Source organism: Pholcus phalangioides, unplaced genomic scaffold (assembly GCF_987345545.1).
Source record: "Pholcus phalangioides strain wild (caught in Gottingen) unplaced genomic scaffold, Ppha-v1.0 ptg000008l_1, whole genome shotgun sequence".
In the NCBI taxonomy this organism is placed as follows: Eukaryota; Metazoa; Arthropoda; class Arachnida; order Araneae; family Pholcidae; genus Pholcus; species Pholcus phalangioides.
The window spans coordinates 10,928,565-10,950,575 of record NW_028301601.1 but is presented as its reverse complement, the minus strand read 5'-3'; the positions used below and the strand labels follow the sequence as shown (position 1 = coordinate 10,950,575).

The window sequence follows — 22,011 nt, the reverse complement described above, 5'->3', positions numbered from 1 at the left end:
CAACTGGCGTTCCGCGACAGCTTTCTTGGGGGTTCCGCATGATCAAATCCAACTGGTGTTCCGCAACAGCTTTCTTGGGGGTTCAGCATGATCAAATCCAACTGGTGTTCCGCGACAGCCGCATGATCAAATCCAACTGGCGTTCCGCGACAGCTTTCTTGGGAGTTCCGCATGATCAAATCCAACTGGTGTTCCGCGACAGCTTTCTTGGGGGTTCCGCATGATCAAATCCAACTGGTGTTCCGCGACAGCTTTCCTGGGGGTTCCGCATGATCAAACGCCACGGAACCCTAAAAAATATCGAAACCCGGGGAAGCTGTCAAAGAAGTAAACTTTCTTGTTACTAATACAGTACTCGCCAAGCTGTCCTTTATTTTGAATTTTAATGAGATAGTGCCGGACTTAAAACAGTCCTGACCACTCTCTTGGATCAATAAATAACTAAGAAACAGTAAAATTTCGCTTTTTCACATTGAATTTTCGAACCAGAAACTGCACAAGTTCATGAATGTTATTTTCTGTTTTAATCAGGTAATTAATTATAAGTTGTAAAAACGATGTGTTTTTTGGAAATTTTTCACCAACTAAAAAGTGAGAATTCTTGAACTGCAGAACTTAAGTGCACTTTACGGGTCACCCTGAACTTACAACCAAACAGACACGTATCCGGGGTCATTGTTTAGTTTCGTTGAATTATCCCGGATTTTTTGGTAGAGATAAATTTTTTCCTTCATTTTTTAGCTCTTGTGTTATATCGGACCACTGGAAGAATATATATGTATGCAATTATGTACGGGGTGATTATAAAAAAACTATCCCGACATATGGGCCCCTAACTATCATACCATTCACAGAAACTGAATGAAATTTTGGCATAAGGTATTTTGAGGTACGCGCTCAAGAATGATATGGGAAACAACAGTGTCACTCTGACAGTTACGGTTACAGTGAAAAAATTTCGAAAATATCAAATGGCAACACCAAGTTTTTTGTATTGGAATGCGATCTGCATACTGAAAAACACTAAATAGCGTTGGAATGGCACCTGTAGCACGAAAATCCCCGGAGCTAGGCAAGGAAAAAGGACTTTGCCGTGCACCAGAGCATTAATGTTCGTTTCATTCGTCACAGCGTTTCTTCGGCTGAGATCCCACAAGGCCTGATTAGTCCTCCACAAGGTCATGTGGAAAACACAATAAAATGCTTTATTTTATGCTGCTTCTCTGTCCTTATTGGTTGTCCTCACTTTTAGCCTATCTACCGCCGGGGATTTTCATGCTACAGTTGCCGTTCGAACGCTATTTAGGGTTTTTCACAATGGAGATCGCATTCCAATACAAAAAACTTGGTGTTGCCATTTGATATTTTCGAAATTTTCTCACTGTAACCGTAACTGTTAGAGTGACACTGTTGTTTTCCATATCATGAGCGCATACATCAAAATACCTTATGCCAAAAATTTCATTCAGTTTCTGTGAATGATATGATAGTTAGGGGCCCATATGTCGGGATAGTTTTTTTATAATCACCCTGTAGATTTAACCCAGGTTCCTAGTGGTCCAATGCACATTTAGAAAAGAAATGATGACTCACGAAAGAAAGAATCATGTTACTGTTAAATTTAAATAATATTTAATCAAACAAAAAAATCATGAAAACAGTTTCCATTTCGAACACAAATATCAAATTATTTAAATAATCATCAACGAAAAATTTAAAGTAGTATAGGAAGAAACAATATATTGTATAAGTTTAAATCTCAGGTGTAATAAATCCGAAATTTGATGTTGGAATTTAATGGCGGTAAATAGGGGAAAATCTCATTAAATGCCAATATACCTTATCACCCTAAATAATTTCCTAATTTCGTCTGTTTCCTATATATCCCAATTTTACTATTTAAAATGTGGTAAGAACTTCTTTCCTACCTTTTTCTCCATCCTCATCGCGTCGGATATCCCCTACGTCCGTTGGTAGTTACATTCGATGTCTGCAAAAACAACCGCTCCTTAACTCATTTTTTGACGTTTTTCTTAACTTGCACTAATCAATCTAGTACTTTGAATTTTTTGAAAACTTCCAAAGTAAAGTTTTGAGGGGCACCAACCCCCTTTTTTCCAATTAGTAGTCCGGTTTCAGAGAAAGATCCTTCTATTGGGTGATGAGGATTACGTGGTACAAATTAGTATTAAAATTAACATCATTGGTCAGGTTAACCCCCTACGATCTTTCGAATCTTTAACTGATAATTAAACGGAGGCAGACATCTCTTAGCCACGAATGAAGCTGAGGCAGCCTTTTTTTCAGCTTCGAATGGAGTGAAGGCAGACATCTTCATCTGCAAGTGTAGCTGAGTATGACATCTGCGGATAAAGCCAAGGCAGATATTTCCATATGTGAAGGGAGTTGAGACAGGCAGCCTCAGTTGCGAATGAAGTAAAGGCCAGACATCTCCGGTTACAAATTTAGTGGCGGCAGACACAATCAGCTGCGAATAAAGCCGAGGCAGATTTATCCAGCTTTCTAATGCAGCAGAAGCAAACGCCATCAGCCGCGAATAAAGCCGAAGCAGATATCTCCAACCGCGAATGTAGCCGAGGCAGACATATCCAACATGGAATGGACCGAGGGCTTCAGCTGCGAATAAAGCCAAGGCAAACGTGGAATCCATGGCTATGTGTTATGAGGGGTGATTTATTGTTGAGGTTCGTTGAATCGTTCCGTATTTTAAGGGTCAGATAAATTTTCCAATCCCGTTTCGGTTCTTGGGACCTGCGATCGCTCCCAACGCAGAAGGCGATAGGGCGCCATTTTAACAAACTCACCGACGGGAGAAAATAAATATTAAAAAAAAGGAAGGACAAATCCCGTCGAAATGGGATCCTCATTGACTGAGCCCATAAACTCGCACATCATTTTCGAGACAACGATTGCACTCGGGAAAACGGATCCCGATACATTATAAACTCCGGAGTTTATGTGTTTATGGAACCCTTGATGTGTTTCGAGTGTAAAGTACACCAAAGTCTTTTCCAATAAAGCGATAGTTCTTTCCAGTCTTTGTAAAAGTAGTGTGAGATAATGGAGAACGCAAAAGACTTCGATTTCCGCCCCCACCACGTATGAGGGGGGAATAAATACATAACCCCCCCCCCTCGTGTATTCCGTCAAGTTTTCCAAGTTCTCAAGAATGTTCTCAAGCATTTACGAGAAGGAGAGTAAATATATAGAGAAAGGGGGGTGGGGGGGAAAAAGGAATCGATAGGAATCCACATTGATGATGATGACGGTGCGAATCATCCGTTTTTGGAAGTGTTCCCCCCACTCTGTGTCCCCTTCAAGTACTCGACAAGGACGGAACACGCTGTCGTAAGCAATGATGGCATCGACAAAGACGAGGGGGAGAATTTAGAAGAGAGTAAGTAGCAATACCTCGAGGAAACTCTCGGATTTTTTTACTGAAGTGTCGTCGACTTGTTTGCTAATACATCAGCATCTTTAGTGCCCAGGTACGTACCGTAACCATTGTCATCAGTCAGTGACATTTCGAGTGGAAAGAGCTATTGGAGTTTGCGATTGGCTGCAAGAGAGATATCGCGAACGAAGTTGCTGAGATCAACTGAAATATGGCTCTAATTGGACTCCGATATTACTCATTGCCATCTGTGGATATGTTAGGGGGAGGGGTGGCAATTGTTCCCTGAATTTTGTGACAGTGGACATTTACCATTGTTGTTCGGATTACCAATACCCAATCCGTTTGTCGGATAGGATGTCACAAAAACCGATGGTAAGTACAGAACTAGGCTAAGATAACTGAGAAGAGAGATCTTTGTTATACTTTGTTTGAGTACAGTTCCTGATATTAAACAGTTACAGAGTGTTTCTTATATTTCAAATGTGATGTTGAAGATCATTTAGGGCTGCTCTCATTTGACACTCGCCCTGTGCGCAAATAATTTCGGGGCTACTTAGCCCCGATTTTATATATTTTGTGGAGGAAGAGAACTGGGCATTCAGAGGTTCATACATTATCATACAATATACAGTAATGATAAAAAATATCTATACATCAATAAAAATTCTGAATTAATGAGAGAAAAAAAAATCCCAGAATTAATGGGAGAAAAAATCTCAGAATTAATGAGAAAAAATCCCAGAATTAATGAGAAAAAAATGTAGAAATAATGAGAAAAAAATGTAGAAATAATGAGAAAAAAATGTAGAAATAATGAGAAAAAAATGTAGAAATAATGAGAAAAAAATGTAGAAATAATGAGAAAAAAATGTAGAAATAATGAGAGAAAAATCCCAGAATATTGACGGAAATCCAGAATTGCTGAAAAAAAAATCCCAGAATCAATGGAAATTCAGAATTACGACAAAAAAAAAAATCTCAGAATCAATGGGAACAGAATTACGAGAAAAAATCCCAGAACCAATAAATTCAGAATTACGAGAGAAAATTCCCAGAATCAATGGAAATTCAGAATTACGAGAGAAAATTCCCAGAATCAATGGAAATTCAGAATTACGAGAGAAAATTCCCAGAATCAATGGAAATTCAGAATTACGAGAGAAAATTCCCAGAATCAATGGAAATTCACAATTACGAGAGAAAATTCCCAGAATCAATGGAAATTCAGAATTACGAGAGAAAATTCCCAGAATCAATGGAAATTCACAATTACGGAAAAAAAATCCCACAATCAATGGAAATTCAGAATTATACGAGAAAAAAATCCCAGAATCAATAGAAATTCGGAATTACGGAAAAAAAATCCCACAATCAATGGAAATTCAGAATTACGAGGAAAAAATCCCAGAATTTGGGAGAGAAATCCCAATGAGAATTTCCCAATGGGAGTTCAGAATTATACGAGAAAAAAATCCCAGAATCAATAGAAATTCGGAATTACGGAAAAAAAATCCCAGAATCAATGGAGGAATCAATGTCAGAATTATACGAGGGGAAAAAATCCCAGAATCAATGGGAATTCAGAATTAGTGAGGGAAATTACCCCGAAATTGAAAATATATTTGATATATATATATATATATATTGAATATATATTTTTTCAAATATAAAATATCTCCCAAACCACAGGGCCCAGTGCGACCGCGCCTGCTGCACACCCTAAGCGCGGCGCACTGGATCAATCGAAATATTCAATACAGGGTGGCTGTGATTGAACTCTGATATCACTCAAAGCCGTCTGTAGCCATTGTGGCGAGGGGGGGGGGGCAATGGTCCCCTGAATTTTGTAGGGGGGGGGGGCTCACGTCCAATCAGTTTGTATCGTCTCGAGATGATGTCATTCATCCACTAAAAACGTGACTATATTTGAATAATTCCAATTTTAATAATTTTTTCTCTCCCCCGATATTTTTCTGCATGTTTGAAGAACTTGCAATTTTTCCGGATTTCTCCCCCCCCCCTCGCCACTCTTTTTGAATTTATTTCCCACGCAACCCCCCCCCCCCACCCCCCATTAACCTTCCTTATGAACTCTGCATCTTTACCCTATTAAGAATTTTCTGAGTATTTTTCCCTTTTTGTGAATTTGTCCCTTCTTTCCCGAATTTCCGCGCTCATTTCGCTATCGTGCATTTCTCTGTCCCTCTTTTCCGATATATATATATTCTATACACCCCCTTTTCTCCCTTTTTCGATAAGGAGATACTGTATATATCCAGCTTTTATACCTGACTCAAAAGTTATTCAACTTTTACATGGACTTGGAATTAGCTTTTTAAGGGTCTCATACCTTTTAACATGGTGAAAAACTATAATAGAAATATCATTAAAAATAATGTTTTTTAACTATTAGTTTACTTCAGACTTTTTTTTTGCACATATTTTTGATTGTATGTGATATCGTATGTCGGTATAAAAGTCTTACATATCTCTGATATTTAATTTTTTGTAAATTTTCAAATAAATTCAAAAAAAAATTTCAAAAAAACCAGGTTGCACGCGTTATATAAAATACCATTAAATCAATGTAAGTGAATAAAAATTGGTTCAGAATAAAGGAAACTGTTCAGTTAAAGAAATGAAGCGAGAAGTTAGAATTTCATTGATTCAATCTCATTTAAAATTATGTTTTAAAATTAAATTTTAAATTTGATTTCCAATGAGATTGAGAGTCAATGAAATCTCAAACTTCTGCTTCATTTCATTAACTGAACAGTTTCCTTTATTCTGAATTACTTTTTATTCAATTGCATTGATGTAATGGCATTTTATCATGCCTGTTTTTAATGCTTTTTTTAAATTTTCAAAAGAAATTGAGTATCAGAGATATATAAAATTTTATACTGACATATAGAATAGCACAGGCAATCAGAAATAAGTGCAAAAAAAAAACTGAAATAAACTAATAGTTAAGTAGTGTTTTTAATTATATTTCTATTAGGCCGGGATTACGCTACAAAAGTTTTCTAAAAGTTCTTTTATGAAATTTTGAAAATTTAACCAGTAAGATGATTATCGGTTGCATTTTAGGGAATTCCGGGGTGTGTTATCTAGTCCACAATAAAGTGTAAGTACGTTTTAGCTTTAACATGGACCTCGAATATGCTACTCAGCTTTATAAGGACCTCTGGAAATGATGTAGCTTTAACAAAATAATAAAAAAATTGATGCTTAATGAAATTTAAGATGCAGGGGACAAAAAATGACTGAAAAATGACCAATTTGGCACTTTTTGATATACAGTCAAACCTCGTTAATGAGTCCCTCTTGGGCGAGCAAAAATATGACTTGATAAGCGGAGTGACTCGTTAAACGAAATAAGCCATAGCTGTGCCAATTCCTGCGTGAGGATAATTGGGACTTCCAAAAAGTGATCCGGTAAGCGGAGTGACGTGTTAACCGGGTGACGCACTAACGAGGTTTGACTGTATATATAAGGGGCCAAAAAGCTTGTTAAAATATACCGTATATACTCGTGTATAAGCTGAGTTTTTTTGTGGAAAAATTCGTTCCTCAAGTGGGGGGGTCGGCTTATACTCGGGTCAGTTTTTGATGAGAAAATATCGACCCCACAATCAGTAGTCATTTTTGTAGCAGTGTTCGAGAAACCGGCATTATTGGTATGGGATATGTTCAAAAACCCGATAATGTCAAAGACGAGGCAAAGAAGTCGAAAACATCATTGGCTTTGATACCAGGTGGGCTAACGTCGATTGTACAGCCTTTAGATGTGAGCATCAACAAGCCTCTCAAAGACTATTTGAGGAATTTGTGGATCAAATGGATGAGTTCCGATAATAAAGAAACTACAAAAAGTGGTGCCTTGAAGAAACCTGACATTGGCCTAGTGTGCCAATGGGTACAGGAGGCGTGGAATTCTGTTTCCACCGAAATTATCCCTTCAAAAAGTGTTGCATCAGCAAGGCGATGGACGGAACTGAAGATGATATCCTCTTTGTACGTGACAATGGCGATGAGACAGCCCAGATGAAGATAAAAACAAAGATGCCGCACCCCCTCTATGATGATCTGATGGATTACGATGAGCTTGGAGACTCAGAAGAAACGGATTAAAATGTTTGAATCATTTTTTGATGTAAATTTCCGTGAGCTATTCATTTTGCATGAAAATATAAGAATTTTTTTTTCTCTGAAATGCACGGATTTTTTGGGGTCGACTTATACACGGGTTTTCAATTTATTGCGATTTTGGTGGTCCTGAAATGGGGGGGGGGGGGTCGACTTATATACGAGTCGGCTTATACACGAGTATATACGGTATATATTTTTAAACTAAGAGACCTGAAATTGTTATTACATATATATATATATATATATATATATATATATATTGATATTGAAATACCATTTAAAGAATTTTCAGCAAGAAATGTGGAGTAATAAGAAATTTCCATTTGTGAACGGTCACGTGTTCCCCTTAAGCTGGCTTTGAAATTCAACATTCGACGACCTATTTCTAAACCATGGCAAGTACAAAATAGTGCATTATTTTTCCCATCAGTCGCACGGAAACAGATAGTGAGTATCGTATAAATAAATCCATAAGTAAAAAAAAAAACCACTCCTTAAAATTAGGATTTAAAACAAAAAAAAATTTATTCAGTATATACGGGGGAAGAGGGAAACAACAAAGGAGTCACGTTCGAAATACGACAAAATTTACAGAAAAGAATGAAGTTTTAGGGAATTCCGAGAGTGTGTTGTCTAATACAACAAAGTATAAGTACGTGCTTCTTTCCAACATGCTCTCTCTCTCTCGTACGTGCCGTGATCCACTTTTTCCTTGAAAACTCCTCCGGAAAGAATTCTTTTTTTTTTTTCCAGGAAAACATGGAGGGAAAAATTGAATATGTTTAGAAACTCTATTTTTAATCCCGACTGACGAGTTACATAGAATAAATAACCATTCCCCATAATTCACAGAATCAATGGAAATTCGGAATTACGAGGAAAAATCCCAGAATCAATGGAAATTCAGAATTACGACAAAAAAATCCCAGAATCAATGGAAATTCAGAATTACGACGAAAAAAATCCCAGAATCAATGGAAATACAGAATCACGAGAAAAAATCCCAGAATCAATGGAAATTCAGAATTACGACAAAAAAATCCCAGAATCAATGGAAATACAGAATCACGAGAAAAAAATCCCAGAATCAATGGAAATTCAGAATTACGACGAAAAAAATCCCAGAATCAATGGAAATTCAGAATTACGACGAAAAAAATTCCAGAATCAATGGAAATTCAGAATTACGACGAAAAAAATTCCAGAATCAATGGAAATACAGAATTACGACGAAAAAAATCCCAGAATCAATGGAAATTCAGAATCACGAGAAAAAATCCCAGAATCAATGGAAATTCAGAATTACGACAAAAAAATCCCAGAATCAATGAAAATTCAGAATTACGACGAAAAAAATCCCAGAATCAATGGAAATACAGAATCACGAGAAAAATCCCAGAATCAATGGAAATTCAGAATTACGACGAAAAAAATCCCAGAATCAATGGAAATACAGAATCACGAGAAAAAATCCCAGAATCAATGGAAATTCAGAATTACGACGAAAAAAATCCCAGAATCAATGGAAATTCAGAATTACGACGAAAAAAATTCCAGAATCAATGGAAATACAGAATTACGACGAAAAAAATCCCAGAATCAATGGAAATTCAGAATCACGAGAAAAAATCCCAGAATCAATGGAAATTCATTGGAAATCCAGAATCAAACCATTCCAAAATTCCATAAATGCCAAGTAAAATTGGAATATTTCTATATCCATTTTGTAAAATTTCTCCTTTTAAAAGGTTTTTTATAGAATTTATTCAAATGTGTAATTCGTTTGATTTTTGTTTTAAAATTCTTCATTCTCTGAAATCTGTGGAAATTGAAATTCAATCATAATTGATTTTTACGATTGAGAAATTCAACCAAATGGATTTTTTTCCCGTATGTTTTTTGTTATTCTAATTGGTTTGTTATTTAGATGATAATGTGAATTTGTGAAAATTAAATTTTAATTTAAAATTTTTTGAAAGTAATATATTTTTTTTTTCAGTTTCTTTTTGGATTTTTTGAGTTTTTATGAAATTAAACTACTTTTTTTCCATTAAATTTTTTAAAACTTTGGGGATTTTTTTTAAATTTCACTGTTAAATTCAAACATCGTTGAGTTTTTTTCTTAATTTTTCTGATTGGAATCACTTATGAAAAAAAAATTTAAATTTATTTAAAATATTTTAATAAATATTATAATCTTAAATACTTTAATGCATAATTTTATGTGATAAACTAAATATATTTTCACTGCCAATTGTTTCGATTTTGCGGTTCAAATTAATTTTTAATTTATTTAACTGTTCAAAATAAAATTAATTTCTGTTAGAATCATAATTTTGTGCTAAGAAATCAATTATTTGGATAACTTATTTTCAACTGATTGCAAACACAGGGTGTTCCAAAAAGAATCACCCGATTTGAAATGCGTATATTACGAAAAATATTGAACACATAGACAGTTAAGATTAATTTTATATTGCATATGGCTAATCATTTTTTACAAACCAAATCAAAGGTACTCAATATGTCCACCTTGGGATGCACGGCATATGTCTATGCAGTAGTCAAATTCATTGCAAAATTTTTTTGAGCACTACGTGCAGCACTGTGGATCACGTGCGAAACTCTCTCTCTGATGCGCACCCGTGTCTCGGAATTGTTTATACCATCGCCTAATGCTCCGAGCCGTAGGAAGTTCAATACCGGGGTATTGTCGACGAAAAGCACGATGAACAGTTGTCACGGACTCGCACTTCGAAGCTTAAAACACCAAACGATTTCTGTTGTGCAGTCGCCGTCTTGATAAACACTGCAGTGGCGGCCGAAGGAAGAGCGTTAGCGCTATCTGTCGGCGACTGCGCGAAACTCGAGATTTCCCTCTTTCTACCCATACATTATTCGATCAAAACGGATTGAAAGCTGAATAGTTATGATTTTTTTTTTAAATCGGATGATTCTTTTTGAAACACCCTGTATTTCGGATAAATTAATTAATCTGTTGTTGGAAAAACTTGTATTCATCAAATTTCAAACACTACTTTGAATTTAAACTTAATAATGAATATGCAATTAATTTTAACAAGTAATTATTACAAATAAAATTATAACAAAAATATACGCAATTAATCTTTGAACATTTGATCTCTTTCATTTATAAAGAAAACTTGAATGATGAACAATCAGAGCAGATAAAAAGGAACTAATTAGTTTAATTAATTAATTCTGAATAATTCATGATACTTTTATAATCATTCGTTTAATCACTATTCTTAATACATAATCCAAATATTTGTTTTTAAGATCGAATTTTTTTCTGAGATTTCTTTGATCGAATTTTTTTCTGAGATTTCTTTGATCAAATTTATAAAAAGATTCATAATTAATAATCAAAATAATTCTTAATGAACTATTAAAACATTTTGGGGGTTTTTTTCCTCAATTTTCTCATTTGTTAAATTTCTCATTTCAACTTTTCTATATATTAGTTAGTTTTTTTAAAGATAAATTTGATTAAATTTAGAGTTAAAGTGTGTTTTTTCATCAGTTTTTTCAATAGTGAATAGTGTTACTCACCCAGATTGTATCCTGCGCAACCTGTCACGCTTCCTGAGCCTCTGCGCCCTGTAGCGCAATGCACAGATCACAGCGAAAGCCAACATCGGGAAGCATATGACGCATGATAGGATCGGTATCACTATGGGCCTTGCATCCAGAGACACTGTCAACAAAAATAATTATAATTTCGCATCATAAAAAAGAATAATTATTTTTAATAACATGAGATAATTCAGGTATTCACATAATCCCCCACGAGAACTCACTTTGGTGACGCCCATGTGATTAACTGGGGGAAAAAAGACGGGACTCTTGTTTTTCAGCCACTCCTCGACTTAGGGAACCGTCGAGTTACGATCAACAATATACAGTCAAACCTCGTTAATGAGTCACTCTTGGGAGAGCAAAAATATGACTTAGTAAGCGGAGTGACTCGTTAAACGGAGTAAGCCATAGCTGTGTCAATTCCTGCCTGAAGACAATTGGGACTTCCAAAACCTGACCCGTTAAGCGGAATGACGTGTTAACCGGGTGACGCACTAACGAGGTTTGACTGTATTTGCCGTTTTTTGGTGAATTAGTGAGTTTTCAGTTGGACCGAATTTCAAAATTAGTTTCAAGTTTTAGCAACAGATGGTATTGTAGTAATCTGGGGGAAAAACTAAAACGCGATATTTTCTAAATGGTCACCATTTGCAGCAACAATAGGCTGACCATATTTACTCGAGAAAAATACGGGGAAATTGGGCTTCGAAATATTGTAAAATACGGGAACATTGCCGATTATCGCCAAAAATGATGCCAAAAGTAATAAAAAAAATTTGCCAACTCGTTCTAAAATTACGAAAAAGTCACCAATCACGGGAAATGAAGCGTCACTTAATTGCAGTTAACTGAGAGGAAAAAAAAAACGACAAATACTACTGAGATAAACATTCGTATTTGCAGTCGTAATTATCGTAATGTAATTTAAGGTTTGGGAAGATAATTTTAATCATTGATTGTTTTTTGAAAATACGTGCAAAATCGGGAAATTTTTGGAAAAAAAGTCGGGACAACTAAAAAACAGAACAGAACAGAAAAGAGGACTGTAAAAACTCTCTTATATCCACATTATCTATTGTTGTTTTCCCTTTTTCATATTTCTTCTTTCCCTTTCCTTCCTTTTTTAACGTGCGGTCAGGTTAGGACAGAGGTCGGCAAACCGCGGCTCGCGAGCCACATGCGGCTCTTTTGCCCCTAGAGTGTGGCTCTTCCACAAAATACCACGTGCGAGCTCACAAAAACTCCAGATTTTTGAGAAAATCATGTTTAGAGAGACGCATTTTGGCCATTTTGTTCTCGCGCCTTTCCCCTTCCTAGTGAGTCATCTTTTTCGCGGGCTTTTGCCGAAAGCCTGACACTGCTGTCATGTAACACTTCCGCGACCAATCAGGTGAGTCGAAACTAGGAAGTTCGGGAAAAAGTTGTCAAAAACGAGGCTTTTTTCTTAAGGTACTGGTGGGGGGGGGGGGGCAGATAGACGCAAAAGACGAGTCTCCTCTCGGAACATGGGGGGCATGCAATGTCTTCCATACCAAAGGAATGTTATCTTCTACCCGGCCAGATCATAGAAGACGACGCTCCTGAACCACCACCTCTCATGATGACTCCCGTGGCCACCCTCTCTCCATCCGCATCCAACATCGGTCATATACAAGACGGGTATGGATGGGAGAGTCTGAAAGGGTCGACCTCAGCGAACGTATCTCAATCAGATCGAGGACGTTTTTAGCAAAGGCCAGCTTAGGAGTACCCTAATTAAGTTAATAACGATGTACCTACCTATATAGTTTACGTTTAGAAAAATTTGGCTCTCGAAAGAAATTTTTCAATCGTTGCACTGTTGATATTTGGCTCTGTTGACTAATGAGTTTGCCGACCACTGGGTTAGGACAAGGTTACCAGATTTATCACAGACTCGTTAAATACAGATAATCCAAATTTTTTGTTAGAAGCTTGTATGTGAAGTAGTTAAGCATTTTCCGGCTAGAGTAGTTTGCCCATGAAAACATAAAACAATAAACATCAATGATATGAACATGATACTCGAGATGGCACTGCGCATGGACTGGGTTCTTTCTGCAATCATTATTCAGAAGCCTTTCTTGTGAGCCTAAATTAGGCAGGTCCTAGTACACACTTACACGGACTGCAAGAAATGGTTTATTTTGCTGCCAGGGGAGAGTTGACTTCGGAAAATATCCGGGGCCCGAAATTGAACGGATCTATGACATAAACACTCCATCGCAAACACGAATCGATAAATCGATATTTTTGCCATCCCAAAAAATCAAAATCGCTGCCAGCTGTTGTAAGAGTATCTCTCTCTCTCTCTCTCCAAGGAAAAGCGATATTCGAACACCATCACCGGACCGTAATGAAACAGCTCTTCTCACGCCTGACGTGTGAAAGCTTCCCGTTCAGCCATGTTCATATTATGCACTCATTTACGCTGGAGTATTTTTGCCAAAGGGTGTTTGGTATTTGATAAATGAAAAAATATCTACCATCGAACATATGGGAACAAGATACCCCCCAAAGAAATACATTCTCAAGCTTGAAAATCACATGAAGGATATTATTAAGGAGAAGTAGCTACAGTGCTGACATTGCTTCTCTAATTCCTTTACAGAAAAAAATTGTCAGACTTATAGCACTCCCTCAAAAGAACTTTTCAGTCGCTTACAAATGCAGTCGAATCCCGTTTTAACGAATACCGTTATAGCGAAAAATCTCGTTTGGGGTTATTCAAGTATTACGTCGGCATCTAGGGGGTGGGGATGGGGTTTCGGATTTGCTGACTTTTGGTGACAAGTAATTTTTTTCTAAATAATAGATGAAAAAGATTAAATCTAGATCTCTTTATGTCATGAGTCGTTCAGAGAATCGCCATATTGGTTAACTTGGACACGGTTTGTATGTTCCTCAAAGAAAAGGAGATATATCACGTGATCCAAAAAGCCTCATTGAAGAAAACCCGGGCAGCGCCGGGTATTATAGCTAGTGGGCTTCTAAGGGCGGTATTCACCGATATGGTTTAAGCTATAGTCACAATTTTTTGATAAGAGATCGACACGGATTGGTTAAATTCAAGGTTTTAACCAATCTATGTTGATCTCTTATCCAAAAATTGTAACTACATATTTAAACCATGTCGGTGAATACGGCCCTAAAAGTGCTAAAGCTTCTATATGGAGAAGAAAAAAAAATATTGAGCTTTCACATGGGCCTCGAAGAAGTTATTCAGCTTAAAGTCTATATCTGAAGTTATTCAGCTTAAAGTCTATATCTGAAGTTATTCAGCTTAAAGTCTATATCTGAAGTTATTCAGCGTAAAGTCTATATTTATTAAATATTCAAACATTCAAACTTCATTCATATAGTCTATAAAATATTCAAACCCCACCGAACTGAGAAAACTCGCAAAAATTTACGCAGGGAAGCACAAAAATATTCCATCATTAATTTACTGATATAAACACAGTTAAAGTGAACACATACATCATCACGCAAATCGAATTAAATGATTATTTCCACTTTCCTACAGAGAATGATATTGAATCATAAATGAGACGGGAGTCACACAAGAGGAAAAAAAATAACGACATGCATTTCCATGATATAATTTCCGGGTTCATGTTACATAACATCAATTTTCGCATGCTGTCATAAGCCTTTAGGGGGGCTGGGGCGTGTGTGAACACGTACATAACAAATCGCCGAGGATGATCGCGATCAAGTATTTATGATAAAAAGGTGATAAATTAGGCAAGAGGGGCCCCTACAGGTATCTGCGATCTGCAGATGCATAGCGTCTCGTACTTCTTTCCCATCACCACCACCACCACCGCCAAGAGAAGTTCGAGTTCGAACACCCGCAAGGCGTTGCAACATCTCTCCTCGCTGCAAATTAGTTTCCCAGTGAGAAATTACCCAAGTGTTCGTTTGCGTTAGAGAGAGGTAAGAATTTTTTTTTCCCCTCGATTTTCGCTTCTAGTTTCGGTTCTGCGCGAGGAGATAAGAAATGGGAACCGAGTTTCCTCCGTTACTTGCGAATTTATTAGCTTTTTAGCGTCAGGAAATTAACCGCGCCGTCGTCTTTAGTTTCCCCCCGTCATTTTCCTTGGAATTTCTCCTCTCCTTCCACCCTCCAGGTAGTGTCATTCTGGTCATTCGGAAAGTCGGGAAATGATAGTTGAAGAGTTAATCTAATATACAAGTCGTTTCTCTCTCCGACTTACGAATAGTTCCGAGTAATCGTTGCGTGATAATGAGAGTGTGACTTGGTTAAAAAAGGGTTGGGAACCGCTGTTCTCTGAGTGAGCCCGGGGGGTGCGCAATCTCCGGCTCGTTCGAGGTTCTTATCGGGCCAGTGGAACATTTAAAAGCAAGCATCATTCAAGTTGATTTGTATGTGATTTTCCTTTTTCTTATTTGGCCCTTATAGTTTTCATACGGACCTGGAACAAGATATTCTGCTTTTATACGAACTTGATTCAGTTATTTAACTTCTATACGGACTTGATTCAATTAGTCATTTCTGATGCTCCTTGGAATTTAATTCAACTTTCACGCGGACTTCGAACTAGTTTTTAGTTTTTACACGGACCTCGAACAAATTATTCAGCTTTTACACGGACCTCGAACGAATTATTCAGCTTCTACACGGACCTCGAACAAATTATTCAACTTTTACACGGACCTCGAACAAATTATTCAGCTTTAACACTGACCTCGAACAAGTTATTCAGCTTTTACACGGACCTCGAACAAGTTATTCAGCTTTTACACGGACCTCGAACAAGTTATCTAGCTTTTCCGTGGACCTCGAAGAATTCATTCAGCTCTTAAACTGTGTGTGTGTGACCTCGCGAATAACTTAATCAGATTTTACACTAACCAAGCAGAATTTGTTCAGATTTCACATGAAACTCATAAAGAAGTTTTTCAGCTTTTATACGGACGTTGAAGAAGTTACTCATTTTTACACTGACCTCAAACGATTTATTCGTCTGTGACCTTGGTATCGGAGTATTCACTCAGCTTCCACACGGATCTCAAAGAGATTATTCATCTTTTAAATACAAATACAACGCCACAACAGGCAAATTGCCCAACGAGGTGGCTGACTTAAGAACATCATGGATCCCCGAGCCATTTTTTGGAGGCCCTACCTACTACTGCTACACATGCACCCCCCCCCCCGCGGAACCCCCCAACGAATCGGTACATGCGGGCATGTGCGTGTACGTGTAGTGAAACCTGACGTGAAGTTTTTTGTTTCTCTGTAATGCTTGTTATGTGTAGTGCTGCCATTTGCCACCAGTTTTTCTAACTATGAGTGAAGTGTTATGATTGAATGATTTATCGTTGTAGGACTGTTGCTCTCTGTGGCGAGACTTTTTAACGGAGAGATCGGCTCGCATTTGCGCCTTGAAGTTGGGAACCACAGAAAACCAACTTCAGCCGACTACCACTGTGGGGCTCGAACCCGGATGCTCGCATCGCGAGTCCGTCACTATAACCACTCGACCACCACAGCGGCTCGGACCTCGGTGAGTTCATTTAGCTTTTACACGAACCTCGAAGTTATTCAGCTCTTACACTGACCTCGGGGAAATGATCCAATATTTACACGGACCTTGAAGAATAAATTCAGCTATTATAACGATATAGCCGGAGTTAGTGAGTGATGATGAAATAGTAGCTATTATATGGACCTCAAAATGTGATTCAGCGCTACATGATTCAGCTTTCACATGGACCTCAAAAAATGATTCAGCTTTCACATGGACCTCAAAAAGTGATTCAGCTTTCACATGGACCTCAAAAAGTGATTCAGCTTTCACATGGACCTCAAAAAGTGATTCAGCTTTCACATGGACCTCAAAAAGTGATTCAGCTTTCACATGGACCTCAAAAAGTGATTCAGCTTTCACATGGACCTCAAAAAGTGATTCAGCTTTCACATGGACTTCGATGAAGCTACTCAACTGTTATACAGACCTCAAAGAAGTTGTTCAGCTTCTCTACACAGATCCTTGAAGAAATTATTCAACTGCTCTCAAAAAAGGAATTCAGATTTCACACGGACCTCGAATAAGCTATTCATCATTTACTCGGACCCAGAATAATTCATCCAGCTTTTACACAGATTTCAAAAAGAATTCATCCAGCTTTTACACAGATTTCAAAAAGAATTCATCCAGCTTTTACACAGATTTCAAAAAGAATTCATCCGGCTTTTACACGGACTTCAAAGAAGTCATTCAGTTTCTACATGGACCTCAAAGAAGTTTTTCAGCTTTCCCATTCGTATGAGAGCCATTCGATCTGGTTCAGATCAGAAATCTTGACGTTATACCACCGTGTTTTGTATGGTACGGTGCTTTCCTCCCTTGGTGAAGACAATCACAACTTCGGTAGTATTCGATTTAGTATAGGATACCCCACGTGATTGTCTGGAATATATTATCATTAGGGCTAGGATTTTTTTTTATGCCCTTAAAACTTCTGAAAAATGTCTTTATGCCCTTAAAAACTGTAAATATGCCCTATAAAACGAAAAATGTCCCCGAGGGGACTATACCTGGTGACTTGTAGACTGCCATTAATGGCTATGAAGGGGGTTATGGACAAGTTTGCGCGTGATTGTGTAGATGTGAAGTACTAGTAAGTTAATAGAAAGAAGAAGAAAACAAAAACATACGGTCCGGTAAATGCCACCATCCGATTATTAGTTCATATATTTTTGTCAGAAGCTCCATAACATCACAAGTTGTCAATTAGCCAATTAAGTCATGCAAGCAACTGCTCTTCAGGAGAAGGGCGGGAGGGGGGGGGGGCGAACAGTGCACACCATTCGTACAGGCAAAGTAAGGTGACCATACGTCCCGTATTTCCCGGGACAGTCCCGGTATTTTCTATTTTTTTGGCTGTCCCGACTTTTTGGCAAAAGTATCCCGGTTTTTCCCGTTTTTTTACGTATAACCTATTTTAATTTTTATTCTTTATTGAAGTCAGAGATTGAAATTATTTTTCAACTCATAAATTATATTATGATAATTACAACTATAAATAAGAATATTAATCTCCCACATTTATCTTGAATGTTTTTTTCTCGTGGAATTCATTTTAATCCACTGCAATATGCAGTATAATGCTTCATTTTCCGCCATATTGTTTTTCCCGTAATTTCAGCAATATCTGGCAACTTTGTTCAGTTTTGGCGATAATTGGCGATGTCCCGTATTTTCCCGTATTTGGAATCTCAATTTCCCGTATTTCTCTCGAGGAAATATGGTCAGCCTAAGACAAAGCCATCGACATCGGTTACCAACGTACACGCCTCAATGCCTTATGGCATGAACAATCATTTTTGACAGTGTGAGAGATTGGACAAATGTTGATGCAGTCTGAACTATTTTGAACCATTACTTATTGTATGAACGAAAACTCTTCGTTTTACTAACCACTATGAGTATTAGAGCAGCGTTTCCCCAACTTTTTTAAGTTCGCGGCACCTTTGGGAATGACATTAAACACATTGGGACACCCTTACTTGACTTACTTGAATATAGAATACAGTTTACTACAACAAAAACCACAGTGAAAATACATCAATAGAGTTTTGTTCGATTAATCAATAATGTGAAACTTGTGATTGATGCTTAGAGCACAGATACTTGATATCGGGCCTTACAGTTGGCAACGAAACACGTAAATTGCCCTCAAGGTCTTGCAATTTATTTCTTGCTTTGTACTTTATTGTCGCCATAGCAGAGAAGGCTTGCTCACATAGACATGATTTTGGAAAGGCCAAAAGTGCTTTAATTGCTTTCTTCATTAGATTAGGATACTCCTCTCTCAGTCCAACCCAAAAATAGCCAACGGCGCCTCACTATTGGTGAACTCACTTTTGACTGTAGAATCGGCTCAAAGATCAATGAATTTATCTCGTTCGCAAAAGCGGCGAAATCTATTTCCTCCACACAGTCTACGAAATCAAATGGCGAGACAACCCCGTCGAGATTCTCAGTGGGAAAAAGATGAAAATTCCATATCTACTGCATCTTCCAATCTTGATAAGTGTTGACAAATGAGGTCTTCCAGCTTATCCGAAGGTGATGTCACTCTTCGCTATAACTGCGAATGTTTCAACGGCTTTCCAATGCGAATATAAATCCAAGAAAGAGAATTCAGCTGGCCTTGCAGGGAATTGGAACGCCCTAGACCAGAGGTACCCAAACTTTTTCAGTCCGCGTACCCCCAGCTGACTCGGTTCCTTTCCGCGTACCCCAGATCCCGAATCCACCAGGCATCTCCCCCAATATTTCACCTATTACGGATTCCGAAAACTTCCCTAAAAAAAGGTATATTTGTGTATATATTGATTATAGTTTTTGTTAATTGCATTTTTAATTGGTTTGCTATATTTTTGAAGTATATGACATCCATCTTTTTTACATAAATATACGAGAAGAAAACGCAGGGTCAACAAGCTCCGTGCTAACAAACGGCAACAAAAACATTTTCTAGGCTTTTAAGCAAACCTATGGCTTTTGTAGAAAGTTCACTGTATTCGTCACCGTGGCGTGCCCAAAAACTGACTAGGTTAACCATTTTGCCATTAAAGAGGATCTTCAGAGTGGTATCTGATGCGAGCTATAGCAATTTCTCCTTTTCTGGAATCGACAATGAAGCCGGTTCAAAATACTCTTCTTTGAAAGAATTAGATGTCCACCGATCACCCATTTATGGCTCTGAAAAAGATTTTTCAAACGAGGATTTTAATCCTTCCAAGTGGCCGACTGTTAAATTTAGCTCGGCTTGTGACAACAATCGTCACAAACACGAAGTGTTTCGAACACTTCCTAAAAGAAAGGACTACCTCGTGCTGAAGTTCGAACGGCAACGTCAGAATTTAACCCGGAACAGCCACCTAACTTCGGTGTACGAAAGCAAAGCGTTGTGAAGGATGTCCAAATGTCTTTACACAACAATCTAAACAACCCGTAGTTGGTAGAACTCACCTTGACAAAGTTGACAACCTTGACCGCCTCATCAAGAACGTTTCGTAAATTTGGAGGCAACGGTTTCGATGCAGGGCAGGGAATATAGCAGTGAGTCCATTTCATTTTGGGAGCGACTTCTGCCACGGAAGGCCTAAGTAGCAACCTTCCGCGGATTTTGCTTCATCTGTGGTGAGCCCGACGCATTTTGACCATTGAATTCCCTTTTCAACGAAATAATGATCAGTTGCTTCAAATACGTCTTTAACCCCCTTCAATGGGTGACAAATAAAAAGATTTTCCTCGAATTCTCTTTCAAGTACTTAGCAATTACAAGTAGTACGGAATATTGCGCAAAATGTCGGTACTTTCGTCGACTTGGACAGAAAAAATATTCACAACCTTTGACATGACTGTGCTCTCTACATCGTCTGACATGTCCTGTATTCTTCGAGACACCGTATTATTTGACAGAGATATTAAACTCATTATAGGAGCACTTTCCTCTGCAAGCGCATGCATCTGACAGCATCTTTGATGGACACGTGAAATCGAATTTTCACCAATGGTGTGATTATTTTCCTCTTCTCGCAATACGATAGCTAATTTAGTAGTGGTATGTTTCGGTAGCTTTGACAGAATCACTTTGGGCAGATTCAAAATATGTTTTCACGTTTACAGGTGCACGGTACTTCATTTTGGTGTTTCAGTCAACTTCCGCTTCCGTACAGATGCAGTTTTTAGCCACTGATCCATAGCGTAAATCACGTGAGTAATATGTGCTTGGTAGAAAAAGATGGCGTAGAAAATTGTGGGAATAACACTCACACGTCTCAACACAAACACCCACAACACGAATTAATTAATCCTCCGCTTTTATGCACAGCCCGGCATGCGTCAACAATAAAATCTGAACCCCTGGGGTTACGCGTATCCCCGGTTGGGAACCGCTGCCCTAGACCACTAAACTACAGAGGCAACGAATATCTCAGTCTTTCGTCGGAGCTCGTGTGTGGGATCGCACATGGATGGTCGGACCTAACTCAGGCCAAATCTCTCAATTGCTTCCAACGCCACCAGATGACGACTTATCCGATAATTACTCTCATGAATGAGAGTAATTAATTCGACTTAATTAGTTAGTTAGTTTAAGACCTTAACAGGGCCGTAATATTTTTTTTTATTTGCGAAATCTGCAAATTGGCAAACAACTGCCAATCATTTGACACCTTTTTTGCCACCAAAAAAATTCCTACAAAACAATCATTGCGGGAAAACGTGTCTGGATGATTATCGGTGGGTAGTGGTGTATGTGGCACATCTTATTAGCAATTTTATTTCCAAGAATATCCAATATATTTACCGGATGATTATTAAACCATCATAAAAAAGACCCGTCGTCAAACGCAAAGTCACTTGATCCTTACGATCCCATCGTAAATGTAACAATAATTTTGTAAACAATTAACAGCAATTTTATTAATAACTAGCTGATACCCGGCGACGTTGCCCGCCCCGTAAAAAATTTACGGGCTGCAAGTTCTTGAACTGAGTTTATATATATAATAACTGGCAAAATCCATTTGGGAACGTTATCAGTCCAGTGCTTGGGTCTACGGGAATTCTTCCATTGCCAAGTTTGATCAACTGATGTGAAAATGATAGCAGTGCTGAGTCATTTTGCAGTTGAACTCGGATGTTGGTGGATAATGATAATTTTTTAGCTTCGTGCCAGAGTGTTGATGTCCTAACAAACTCGAGGCGACCACCGATAGACAGAATCCAACCCATCTCACTAATGGCAGTAAATTGCAATGTAGCGATATGGCCAGA

At 37.9% G+C, this 22,011-nt stretch overlaps 1 protein-coding gene across 1 annotated transcript in view; it reads right to left on the bottom strand.

Annotated features, from left to right (window-relative positions):
• Positions 1 to 22,011, bottom strand: part of LOC149083668 (uncharacterized) — an 80,790-nt gene that overhangs the window by 8,003 nt on the left and 50,776 nt on the right. Inside the window, exon 3 of the mRNA XM_089234158.1 lies at positions 11,144 to 11,288. Within this exon, the coding sequence (XP_089090284.1) occupies positions 11,144 to 11,288 (145 nt within the window). The remainder of the gene's footprint in view (positions 1 to 11,143; positions 11,289 to 22,011) is intronic.